Below are 12,494 nucleotides of genomic sequence, written 5' to 3'. Positions count from 1 at the left end.
GTGATCTGAACAAAAAGTGACATTGACCTGAGTGCAGAGGGCCGACATAAGGCCTATGTGCCTGTGCCCTACTAAAGCCCTCAAAATAAGTCTGTGGTCAGGTGCCATAAACAGAGACTGTTGTTCCTTGATTCTGATTCTTGAATGTCAAGATTAAATTGCCATCTTCAGAATTTTACTGCATATGTTTTTGAGATAAGTCCAACCCTAATTTTGTTTACTGTTAAGAACATTCACCAGGGGGTGACTATATACCACTTAAGTCCCACTAAGCACACATAGTCACTTTTCAGAAGAGAACTCAATTTGCACAAACAAATTGCAATAAGATAGGAAGTTCCTTGAAAACATGGCCAATAAGGATGACTCAGTCTGACTAACTAGCTGGTCAACCAGTGGGGAACAAGTCAACAGTATCTGAACTATTATTATTTAGTACTCTACATTTTTTTCCTTTCTGTGTATTTTTATTTCTATATTGAAAAACAGCAATTTGGCTTCAATAAAATTAGTCAAGAAAAAATGAAGAACAAAGTACAAAGTATTGGAATAGAAACTATTAACATAAATTTGTAAATTAGTGATGCAAACTACTGATTAAAAATTTTACCATTGTATGTTAAGAGCAAATTGTCATCTTCTTCATTTTCTAAACCTCTTAACAGAGGTTTAAGATAGTGTGCTATCATACATTTCTATCTTCAAGTCAATCAAGGAAATTAGATTGGCTGTGATCTGCTGTGTGCCTCAAGGCAAAACCTCAAATATTTCAAGGTTCATTAAGTAGGAAATTTAAACCACTAAAACACAGGATAGTGATGTGTAGAGATATTAACTTGTTTTTTTCAGAATTAAGAGTACTGTCAGGAAAACAGTACTTCCAACCGAAAGCCTGTTTCCTGCAATTAGCTCAACACAGGCAGACTTTTGCAAGTGCAGAGCTCATTGCTGGATTGAAGCCTAAGTCTCTAATCCTGCAGACAGGAATGCATGTGCTCAACTTCATAACCATGAATAGTTCAATTGAAATCAACGGAGCTACTCATAGTAGTTAACTTAAGAATATGCATAAGTGTATGCAGGATCAGCGCCTAAACTCTAAACTTTTGGACTAGAACCAGGGGCAAGTTAATGAACAGCTGATCATTTGAGTGATAAAATATCTAAAATAATTGTAAAACTCATTTGTTACCTCCACCATTTTTCTAAAGTGTTTTCTTCCTTGATAGCCTCTCCACCATTTCTGGATAATAATCATCATTTTGTTCAGATACCTAAAACAAAATATTTTGATTACAAATGATCACACTGAAAGAATAATATATTTATAAGTTACACTGGAAAGATTTTTCCAAGATTTTAGGCAATGCTGTATGTTATGTATACTTATTCCAAAAAGTGGGTTACAGCAAACTTACTTAAATTTAATCTTATAAAAGTTATTCATTATGAAGCATTACAAAATACACTTAAGAATAGGTGTTTGTGTGACTGGTTAAACAATTCATGGAGAATACAGTTAATACTTCTGAATGGTCCAGAACGTTTTTTGGCCAAATGGGAAAATGTTGAAAACTGAAAAACTTCTAAAATTTTCAGTTTGGGAGTTGTAAAAAATTTGACAATAAGGAAACATGTTTTGGCTTTGTTGATATTTCTCCAAGGGAAAAAAAAATTCCCAGCCAGCTTAGGTGCTAGTATAACAACTTTGCTTTGCTTCCTAATATATTATGAGACAGCCCCAAATCCTGCAAAGATTTATGCATATGACTGCACTGCACCTTAAGTGGGGGCATTGTCCAGCTTGCCAGGGTATGGAGAATAGTGCTTTCCTAATAGGGGTTAGGAAAAGGGCTTAGAAGCTTCTGTAAAAGGGGCAATGGGTCAGTATGGCGATGCTGACTCATCCCCAGAGACTGAAAGGACTGAGGAATTGAAAGGGGGTGAATCTGGCAAGAGAAGCTCCTTTCCCCCACACCAGGCAAAGCAGCACCTACCTTCACTAACCTTGAGGTGACAAATTACCAGGTATGGTCAGGACCTGCTATGGGCATCATGCTAGTCACTGCTTTGTAGGGGGACTGGAAAGGAATTTTTCCCTCACCACCAGATTGGCCTAGGTGGAGTCGAGTTTTTTTCACCTTCCTTGCAGCAGGTTCAGGGAGGGCTTTTTGTGGTGAGTTAGGAAGGGAGTTAGGCTTTGATATTGCAACTCATTATGTAAGTATGGGGCATCTGTCCAGTGCAGATAATCCATAAGAAAGGGATACAGTGACCAGATAAATGGCTTGGCAAAGGAATTAAAAAGGATGTGGTTTGTGAAAGGAGCGGAATTGGGGAGGAGGTGTTGGGGCTCCTATGACTGATACAGCAGGCATGACTGGCATGGCACGCCTATGACTGACACCTCCCCCCTTTCTTATAGCCTACCTTAACCAAGGGGGGCAGGATGCTAAGGTCCCAGCAATGGGTCGGCTGGGGGACCTGGATAGAAAAGATGTTTCTGGGTAGATACTGCATGATATGGAGCTACCTGCACTATTATCTACCGGGTAGTCCCAGACATCTAATAATAAAGTTGCAGCCTGATTGCAACCATATCAAGTGTCTCCTGTCCTTCTTTTGGTATTGTCAGACAATGACTAATTTAAACGTGCGTAGTTCCATTGTTTCCAAGTATGGAACACTTTGCAGAACCAGGGCCTCAGTTTTTAATTATATGATCACATGCTATTTGTCAAATAACAATAATACCTAGCAAGTCAGAGCCAACAATAGAACCCTGGTCTCTTAAGTCATAGGCTAGTGCTTTATTCAGTAGGCCACATCATACAGTTCTGTTCACATTATCCACAAAATCTGAGGAAGAAAAGTTTGTACAATAGGCACTCTTGATGCACAACATTCCATTTTTTTCAAGTCAAACTCAGATATCCCTAGAATACTGAAAGAGTGTTCTAAAAAAACTGCTATTTCCATGCCATTTGTCAACTTTTGGACCTCAGCAATTTTAGCTGTACAGTTTTAAAAAAAGTCACAAGGATTTTTTGCAATGGTAATGTATATATTTTTATGCTACTCAAAAACCAAAATTGAACAAATTGGTTTTGTTCACATTTTACAGAAACAAATTGTTTTTGTTCACATTTTACAGAAACATTCACTTTCAGAGAGAGAGAACAAGCTAAGTATAATATGAGAGAATTTTGGAACGTTATCAGTGACTGAAAATATGGTTTAAAATAGAAAAAAAATCATAATACCTGATGTATGCTCGGACTCTGCATCCTCGAAACCAGCTCTGGATTCGTACAGCAGCATTGTGCTCTGCTTTTCTGTATTCATCTACAGCTCTGAAAACATTTTTTCAAAATAATCTTTTTGTGATTAGCATTCTCAGTAGTTTACTTTAAAATCAAAACAATAAGTCAGAAAGATTTTTTCATCTAAATTTTTTCTTAACAGGATAACTTGTGTTCTTTTTAAACCTTTCTTTCCTCCCACCCACCAGCTTAACATATTATCATTATTAGGAATGATGCAAAACAAAATATCCCATGTTGATTAGATAGTATAGAGATAATTAAAGCCCCAATCTTGCAAGGACAACAGTGCAATGGCTCTGCTCTATTTTAAGGATTTTATTATAAACAATATAAAACAATCTAAATATAGATTTACAGGAAAAATGAAGTTATTTTGCATTCTGATTATGCATCTTTGTTAACATTCTTGGGAGGGGAACATAAAGTAACATAGGAGACCAGAAGTCATGCAGGATGAAGAAAGAAGGCTAAAAACATTTTATGTAAAAAAATGTAAAACGTCCTGGTTGATGGAATCCAGATGGATCCTGTTGTTGTTGGTTTTTTATAAAGGAAACATTAAAAAGATTTTTTTGGGTAAGCTACTGCAGTGTTAGAGGAGTTGTAACTTATGTGCTGACACATTTATTTTATGTGCTTTTTTCTAATGCCTGAGAAACATAGTTCCCAGATACATTTGATATTGAACAATGATGCCAATATGTTATGAACTTCTAGATTTCTTATGCCATAAATGAAAAATGTGGATAACACTTTATTTTAATGGTGTATTAATTAGTGCTGAATTACAATAGAAATCCTATAGAGGTACATAAAATATGACATTGACATGAATATCAAATACATTCACTATGATCAGTATTATCACAATGATTATTAAATGAATTAATTATGTAAAAGTAAGGGCCTGATCCATAGCACAGTAAAATCAATAGAAAGACCCATTAACTACAATAAGGTTACATCAAACTCTAAATATGTTACCAAAGCTGTACTGAAGCAGCATACAGTGAAAAAAAAGGGCTAGGAAATCGTTGTCATCTTAATTAAAAGTATCTACTATAACTATTGAAAATCCAGTTCAGGCTGAAACATTTTCTACATAGGTGATTCTGGAAGAAAAGGTAGAATTAGACAACCTGGTGAGCAACTCATTTGTCAAATCATTTGTCATTTCATACATCACAGCCCTACCTTTTCAAATATTCGGCACATATTGCTTAACAGCTATTTCATGGGAAATGTTCAGTGAGATGAAGATGATACTATCAGTTCATCAGCAGTACTACAGTTTTCACATCTACAGCTCTGAAAACATTTTTTCAAAATAATCTTTTTGTGATTAGCATTCTCAGTAGTTTACTTTAAAATCAAAACAATAAGTCAGAAAGATTTTTTCATCTAAATTTTTTCTTAACAGGATAACTTGTGTTCTTTTTAAACCTTTCTTTCCTCCCACCCACCAGCTTAACATATTATCATTATTAGGAATGATGCAAAATATGAGTGAGTTTTGGAGATGTTGTAGCGGGCAAAATGGTAGGATTCAAAGATAGAATCAATGTGTGCAGTGGGAGGGTGAAGGGAAGAAAAGAGTATAAAAGTATGATGATGTTGCAAGCCCAAGGAACGCAGCATCTAATGGAATTGCCAATGGTAATGAAGAGGGGAGGACAAGGAAGGTTTGGGGGGAAAGATAAGGATTCAGTTTTCAATTTCTGGTGGAGGCAGGTCATCCAGGAAGAGATGTTGGTGAGGCAGCTGAAGATATGAGATGAGAATAGGCAGATAAATCAAAGGATACAGAAGTCTGAAAATTGTTAATGGTAGAAGCTGTATGATAAATGAGGAAGTCTCAGTATAAGGTAGTTGTAAAGAAGAGAAGAGGGCCAAGTGCAAAGACCCTAACAGAGATTCTTAAGGAGCATTCAGACAGATAGTGCCAGAGAGAGACACAAGGGAGGGGCAGTCTATTAGGAGAGCCATAACTCTGACAAAGGCAAAAGACAGATCAAGACCAATAAGAATGGGGAAGAAGACGTGTTACTTGGCCAGAAAAACAGCATTAGTAACATTGTTAAGGGCAGTTTCAATGCTGAGGGGCAGAAACCAGCTAAAAGATCATTTCTAGTTTCTGTTTAATTATATCTTTTCACAATAAAGTATCAATTAACAATTATTACATTGCTGAACTAAACTATTTGAAATCATACTTTAATCTTTATTGAAGCATTACAATCACATTTTCATTATTTACTATCACCCTTGTAAATTATTTTCTTATTGCTTCTCCAAGCTGCTCCCAGTACATTGAGGTGGGTTAGAACAATCTCCTTATTTAAAGTTTGCAATGAGGTTTTGCTCTTTGAACGTGATCTGTTCTGTTGGTATGTAATTTATTGTACTAGCTGGTAATTTCTTGTTTACATCTTCATATCAGACAGATATTACTTTTCCACTCTTTCTTGTCACCACTGTACTAGATCTGGTTTCATGGCTCTGTATGTCGCTTGAGAGTTATGGTATCTTTTGTTCTATTTTCTCTTGTAATGTTTATCTTTTGGTAGTGAAGAGCCCTTGCCAACACTAGAAAGATAACAATTGGAGCTAGGGTTTGGTTTTCACCTTTCAAACTGCACACTCGGTTGGAATGTCAAGGGTTATCTTTACACCATTCACAAACATTTATTGTGACTTATGCTTCCAAGTAACTTTCAATAACATGAAACCAAGGCAGACACAAAATAAATATTACTTAATGCACTTCGATTACCTACAGTGTTTTGCATATACAAATACAATGTATTCTGAACACAGACTACATTCAGAATAACTTCACTCAAAACTGATTTCAACTCACAATATTATGGCACTAGTCAATATAATTATGACTCTCTTATGATCTGAATCTGCAAAAGTGATTTAATTGTGAAATTCTTAGAGGAAATAGGAGTGTATAGAAGCCACACAAAGGTCTTGAAGCAGCAGACCAAGGTAATTAGCATATCAATATATTTAGCAAACACTGCAAATTACACAAATCTGATATTGTCACCTATTAAAAATCTCAAAAAGATGGACATAATTAATTCTGTATCCCTTTTATATATTAGATATATGTGTCAAAAACACAAATCTGGGTGATTGTTTTTGCATTTTTAATTGGCTATAGCTGTAAGAAGCACGTAAATTGTCTACTTAGGTGTGTGAGGAGTGTGTCCAGAGGTTACAGCTTGAACTGCAAGTCAGGATTCTGGACTCTATTCCAGGCTTGCCACTGACACACTGTCCTTTAGCAAGTAAAAGACTGTCCTTTCCATACATCTCTTTATCAGGCATAGGGAGGTGGTATTATCTCTATATATGGCATTAGGGAGACCATGAATGGAGTACTGTGCCCTGTTCTGTTATCCACACTTCAAAAAACATATTGACAAATTGGAAAGGTTTCAGAAAAGAGCTATAAGAATTATCTGAGATTTGAAAAATAGGCCTTATAGTGAAAGATTTAAGCAACTCACTCTCTTTAGTTTATCCAAGGAAACATTAAGAGGTAACTTGATCACAGTGTACAAGCCCCTACACAAGGGACAGAGTACAGATAGTAGACAGCTTTTTAATTTAGCAGAAAAAGGCATAATAAGATCCAATGGTTGGAAACTGAAGCTAGACAAATTCAGACTAGACATAAAGTACATTTTTTGAACAATGATGCTTATTAACTGTTGCACCAATTTATCTAGGGACATAATGGATTCTCCATCACAAGACTGGATATCTTTCTAAAAAATAATGATAGCTCAAATAGAAGTTATGGGCTTCAGGCTGAAATTACTGGGTGAAGTTTTATAGCCCCTGTTGTACTGGAAGTCAGAATAGATTGTCACAGTGGCCCCTTTGAGCCTTAAAAATCTATGAAATCCCTTGACAAAAGAGGTAATTATTTAAGCACCAATATTTTGCTTAGCTCTGGATGAGACATTATTCTCTTCTCTATGGAACTTACCATTTAAATAGTGTGTTGTATAAAATGCTCAGGAAACTCCAGAAGTGGATGCTAATTTCGAGCTGTTAATTATATACATTATTTTAGTGAAGGATTTGGGACACCATTTTTGTGGTAATAACAACACTCTCCTTAATAAGCAGAATTACTATTGCCTTTGGTTTCTACAAGGGATTGCCCTAAGAATCACTTTCTGAGCTTATGAACACTAGGTGACAAAAAAGGGTTCCCCCGGGAAGACTATTTTGCTGTGCCACAATGGGATTTTTATTCAACCTAGCAACATTTTGATAATAATCTTGCTTTGGTGCAGTGTGGTAATATACCTGACATGATATGTCAACATTTTCATATGGCATGATAACTGTGGGCTCTTTGGGGCACAGACTACCTTTTATTCTGTGCCTAGCACCAGGGGGTCCTGATTCTAATTGGGGTTTAAGAGCGCTAGGGGAATATAACTATTAAGCAATGACAGTGCTAACTGGACATGGCAATGTCCCAGTGACAATGCAACACTGCGCTGGTGCAATGTGGTGACCTGGGGACGTGCCATGGGGGTGATCTTGCAAGGTGCCACCATCATTTGGAGAACCTGTGTCCCATCCCAGTGCGCTGCCCTGGCTCTTACCAATGCTCCTCCCCAGAAAGGAAGTACTATGAGGCCAATGCAGACCCGCGGGGGCGGGGGCAGCGGGCCCGTTACCTGTTCCTATGGAAATATTCCTCCCTCTGGCCTGGCAGCCTCCCTCGTAGCCTGGCCAAAGTGGCCATGTTCCCCCTGCCCTGATGGTGTACAGGCCGTCACCATGGCAACCAGACCGTACCACCTGGCTGAGGGGGAGGTAATTCCTCCCTACAGGCCCCGCCAGAATGGGGTCGGGGAGGTAGGACACGGAAGAGTGCTGGGGTGAGGGGAACTGGTGAGCGAGACCCCCAGCTATGGGCCGTACCATCCGAGCTCCCTCTCGGCAGCGGACCGCAGGCGGGGAAGGCATGGCGGATGGTTGGGTCCTACTTCCTGCCAGTGCTGCAGCCGCTTCCGGGCTCCTATAATGGGGGAGTGAGGCGCGGGCAAAGAGCGATCCTGACACCCGTTCTCGCTCGCCCGGCTTCGGCCGCCTCCCCAAGTCTCTGCGAAGCGGCATCAGCTTCCCCGGGGAGCGGCCGGGGGAGGCGCCGGGTTCATGTTCCGGGTCGCTGAGCCCAACCCGACCCGAGCTCAGGCGGCGAGAAAGAGCTGGTGAGGCCAGGCTGGACTGGGACGGGGGCGAGGATGGGTGGCCGGCCGGAGGGGGGTGGCGGCGGCGGCTCCGTGGTTTGGAGACAGAAGCTTTCCCGGCGGGGCCCGAGTGCGCCGAGTTAGAGCTTCCTGGGGCTGCGGGGAGATTGTAGGGTTGGGCCGCGAGTGGATTCTCAGTCTCTGGAGTTGCTCCCCCTGGACGCCGCTATCCCATTCCTGCCACGAGTGACTCCTGCTTGGGGCTCAGACCCACACGTCTCCAGAGCATCTGGTCCTGTTGGTATTTTATTTAAAAACGTTGCTGCGTAGGCGTAGTTTGATTTTTGTATGGGGGCTCCAGTCAGGACAGTGGGGCATGCATGGAGGAGGTAAATTCCGTGCCAGCCGGAGGTTTGCTGTTTGAGGGAGCAACGCCCCGCTGCCTGTCCCCAAACTACGCCTTTGCTGTGCTGTGGAGACTCATTCCTCCTCTCTTTTACCAAATATCTCCCTTCTCCTTTCTGAACCCTCTCCTTCCTCTTTTGCCCATCGGACAGCGTGGCTGCTGGTTAGGACCAAATTATTGATGATATCCTTATAAAGGGCATTAAAGGCATGAACTATTGGCAGATTTGTCACATGAGGTCTTTCACCTCTCAGTCACCTGCTATTTTATGGGTGAACAGTGGGCTGTGTGCAAAAGGATTTGTTGCTCCCAGGCCAGAAGATAAAACCCGATCACCTCAAACCTGTTGTTTATATTGTATTAGAACATGAAGAGCCTGGTTCCTTTGTGGTAGCTGCTTTGCAAATACACATTTACACATGGTCTCTGCTCTGAACACCTTAAGTTTTATCTGAAACAAGACTCAACAAGTAGACCTTGCAAACAATAGTTAGAAAAAAAAATAGCAGGCGTGTGTTCCCACTGTATAGTTCTGCTGAAGTAGTTCCAAATAATTTATTTTTATTATAGGAATGGAGTAAGTGGAATTTGACAAAGGAAGTAGAAAGGGAAGGAAAGGAAAAAGTGGTATCTGTATGAGTGGGGAAGAAAGGGAAAGTAGGAGGGAAGGCTAGAGGGCCACAGAGGGTTGACAGTGTTCCAATGGCAGTGGAAGGACCAGAGAGGGATAGAAAGAAGATGAGACAAACAACCAATTGACAGACAAAATGCATAGTTGTTTGCAGTGTTGTTGTAACTATGTTGGTCTCAGGAAATTAGAGAGATGAGGTGGGTGAGGTAATTTTTTTTATTGGACCAACTTCTATTGGCAAAAGTGACAAGCTTTTGAGCAAACAGCTTGAAAGCTTGTCACTTTCGCCAACAGAAGTTGGTCCAATAAAAAACATCTCCCTAAAATGAATAATGTCCACAGTCCAAATTGAGAATGCAGGCTGCTGATATCACCAATATTATGAGAAAGTGGTTGAAGACCCAACCACAACTGGAACATTATAGAATTTTATACTGGGTTATTAATGAAAACTTCATGTACTGCATTAAATGGTTTTCTGCATTAAATGTTAGAAGCATCCTAGTAGAAAACATTGTGCAACCATCATGTAAACCTTTCTTTGCATCGAGTTAAGAGGAAGCTTGAGGTGTAGGAAATTTTACGTGACCACTACACTAAACATTGATTAAGAAGTGTTAAGATTCTAGTGTTGATAAACGTTAAACACCCAATGCAAAGCTCTCTTTCCTTACACATTTTTCACTTTTTTGTATAATTCAGAAATAAGTTAGTTTCAAAACAACCAAAATAAACCTTTAATGTGCATTAGGTTCATTACAAAGACTGAAAATGAACACAAGGATGCTATAGTCCCACTGTTATGATCAGATCTGTTAGTGTAAACCAGGATTGTAGGATGGAGTCCGTATGTCTTGTGGCTCCTTTCCTCTCTCTTTTATGCAAAGAGCATTATTATTAAAATTCTTGAGACCTTAGACTACTATACCATTAAAACTGCTCAGCAGTTTTTGTTCTAAACTAAGAAAGGAATTGTTGGAAAAGTTTAATGTTGGTTTATAATGGAGTTAAAGATTAGAGGAAGAATGTCAAGGAAGGTTCCAAGCTAGGAAAACAAATAATGGTAGAACTTCCACCTGTAGTGGTGACCAAGTAACACAGATATTTCCTCCAAGACCTGTGTGTGTGTTATATATAATATAGTGTGTGTGTATATACACACTCACAGGTCTTGGAGGAAAAGTGTACCAAAGTAGTTTTCTTTTAGCTGGACAAAAATAAGATATTATACTCAAACTTTTGAGCCAAAGAGATATGTTTCAAAGGCAAAACCAAGTGAAATACCTCTAAAAAGTTTTGTCATCTTACTGCAGTAAATAGTTTCCCAAAAATTCTGTGAAAATTATATTTGCTATTCACAGAAGTCATGAAATAATGTATATCCTGAACGAGTTAGCACTCCGAGACAGCACAGTAACATAGTTCACACTGATGACTAATAGATTGTATGTCCTCTATTTTACTTTTATGAGTGATAACATACTACAGTCCCTTTCTTTTAAAGAGTCAGGTTATAATTGTTACTAACAACTACTGAATGATCAAGCCATAATGCTAACCTTGATTGTAAGTGCAGGGTTTTATGGAAGTTGGCTATACTGGCCCAAAGATATTGCCCAGAACTGTTTGGTATAGAGAGAAGAATCCAAAATCTAGTTATCTTTTTTAATTATAGTTTGCCAGCTCTGGAGGTCTGCTAAATATACTTTGGACTACTCAAAACTATTAGCCCCTCATTCCTCTGTACGTAGGTTATCCAGGAAGCTATGCTTCAATGGAAATCTATTTTAGTAAAATTTGTAATATTAAGGAACCAAAGAAAATTAACGTCTCATGGTATAGTACTTGAGCTTCTGCGAAGCCATACCTTTTTGAAATATTAAGAGTTCTAAAAAAGATAGTTATATGGAGAATTCAAGAAGATAATTCTGTTATACCTCTTTAGTCTGTTTCAGCAATGTGTTTTGCTTACTCTGGATTGTATTGTGTCCAGTTCTGGGCATCGCATTTCAAGAAAGATGAGGAGAAATTGGAGAGGGTCCAGAGAAGAGCAGCAAGAGTGATTAAAGGCCTAGAGAACATGACCTATGAAGGAAGGCTGAAAGAATTGGGTTTGTTTAATTTGGAAAAGAGAAGACTGAGAAGGGGACATGATAGCAGTTTTCAGGTATCTAAAAGGGTGTCATAAGGAGGTGAGAGAAAACTTGTTCATCTTAGCCTCTGAGTATAGAACAAGAAGCAATGGGCTTAAACTGCAGCAAAGGAGGTTTAGGTTGGACATTAGGAAAAACTTCCTAACTGTCAGGGTGGTTAAACATTGGAATAAACTGCCTAGGGAGATTGTGGAATCTCCATCTCTGGAGATATTTAAGAGTAGGTTAGATAAATGTCTATCAGGGATGGTCTAGACAGTATTTGGTTCTGCCATTGGGGGAGGGGACTGGACTCGATGACCTTTCAAGGTCCTTTCCAGTCCTAGAGTCTGTGAATCTATGGATGGCAGGAGTTTATATATTAGTTGAGTGTTTCTCAGATATGTTATCAATACACACTACCATTTAGGGAAAGCTTGTGTTTTGGACACTTTTTGGCTCTTTGATTATTCTGATAATGATTTCTTCATTCCATCATATAAATATTGTCTAATGGTTCAGGTAGTTCTTACCTGGACAATTAATGAGGTCTTTGTATCAAGTTTTTGTTGCTGCACTTTATTTCACTCCATTTACATCCATATCTTAAAAAGGGCAATGGTAGTTCTCATTTTCTTTAACAAGAAGTGTCAAACATGATATTTCATGTAAAAGGCCTTGATTTTTTTAAAAAAAAATTGTAATGGTAGTTTTAATAGTATTGGACACGAAAATATTTTGACATTGAAGTGATGTACATATATTGTAGCT

At 38.9% G+C, this 12,494-nt stretch overlaps 2 protein-coding genes across 5 annotated transcripts in view; one reads left to right on the top strand and one right to left on the bottom strand.

Moving 5' to 3' along the window:
* The window catches only part of SPATA17 (spermatogenesis associated 17), a 163,325-nt gene extending 155,213 nt beyond the window's left edge, over positions 1-8,112 (bottom strand). The window contains exons 1-3 of one of the 2 annotated variants that reach the window (XM_050950250.1): positions 8,039-8,112; positions 3,264-3,353; positions 1,193-1,274 (exon numbers count right to left, since the gene is read on the bottom strand). In XM_050950250.1, coding sequence (XP_050806207.1) covers positions 1,193-1,274; positions 3,264-3,353; positions 8,039-8,106 — 240 coding nt within the window. In that variant the 5' untranslated portion in view covers positions 8,107-8,112. Of the gene's footprint in view, positions 1-1,192; positions 1,275-3,263; positions 3,354-5,589; positions 5,669-8,038 lie in introns of those variants that run through there. The other variant, XM_050950251.1, reaches the window with a different exon arrangement.
* Positions 8,113-8,380: 268 nt separating this feature from the next.
* The window catches only part of GPATCH2 (G-patch domain containing 2), a 203,684-nt gene continuing 199,570 nt past the window's right edge, over positions 8,381-12,494 (top strand). For all 3 annotated transcript variants that reach the window (XM_050950232.1, XM_050950231.1, XM_050950234.1), the window contains exon 1: positions 8,381-8,575. In XM_050950232.1, coding sequence (XP_050806189.1) covers positions 8,520-8,575 — 56 coding nt within the window. In that variant the 5' untranslated portion in view covers positions 8,381-8,519. The remainder of the gene's footprint in view (positions 8,576-12,494) is intronic.

Source organism: Gopherus flavomarginatus, chromosome 4, assembly GCF_025201925.1.
Source record: "Gopherus flavomarginatus isolate rGopFla2 chromosome 4, rGopFla2.mat.asm, whole genome shotgun sequence".
Taxonomy (NCBI): Eukaryota; Metazoa; Chordata; order Testudines; family Testudinidae; genus Gopherus; species Gopherus flavomarginatus.
The sequence above is the reverse complement of the archived record's forward strand: the minus strand, read 5'-3'. Positions and strand labels throughout refer to the sequence as shown.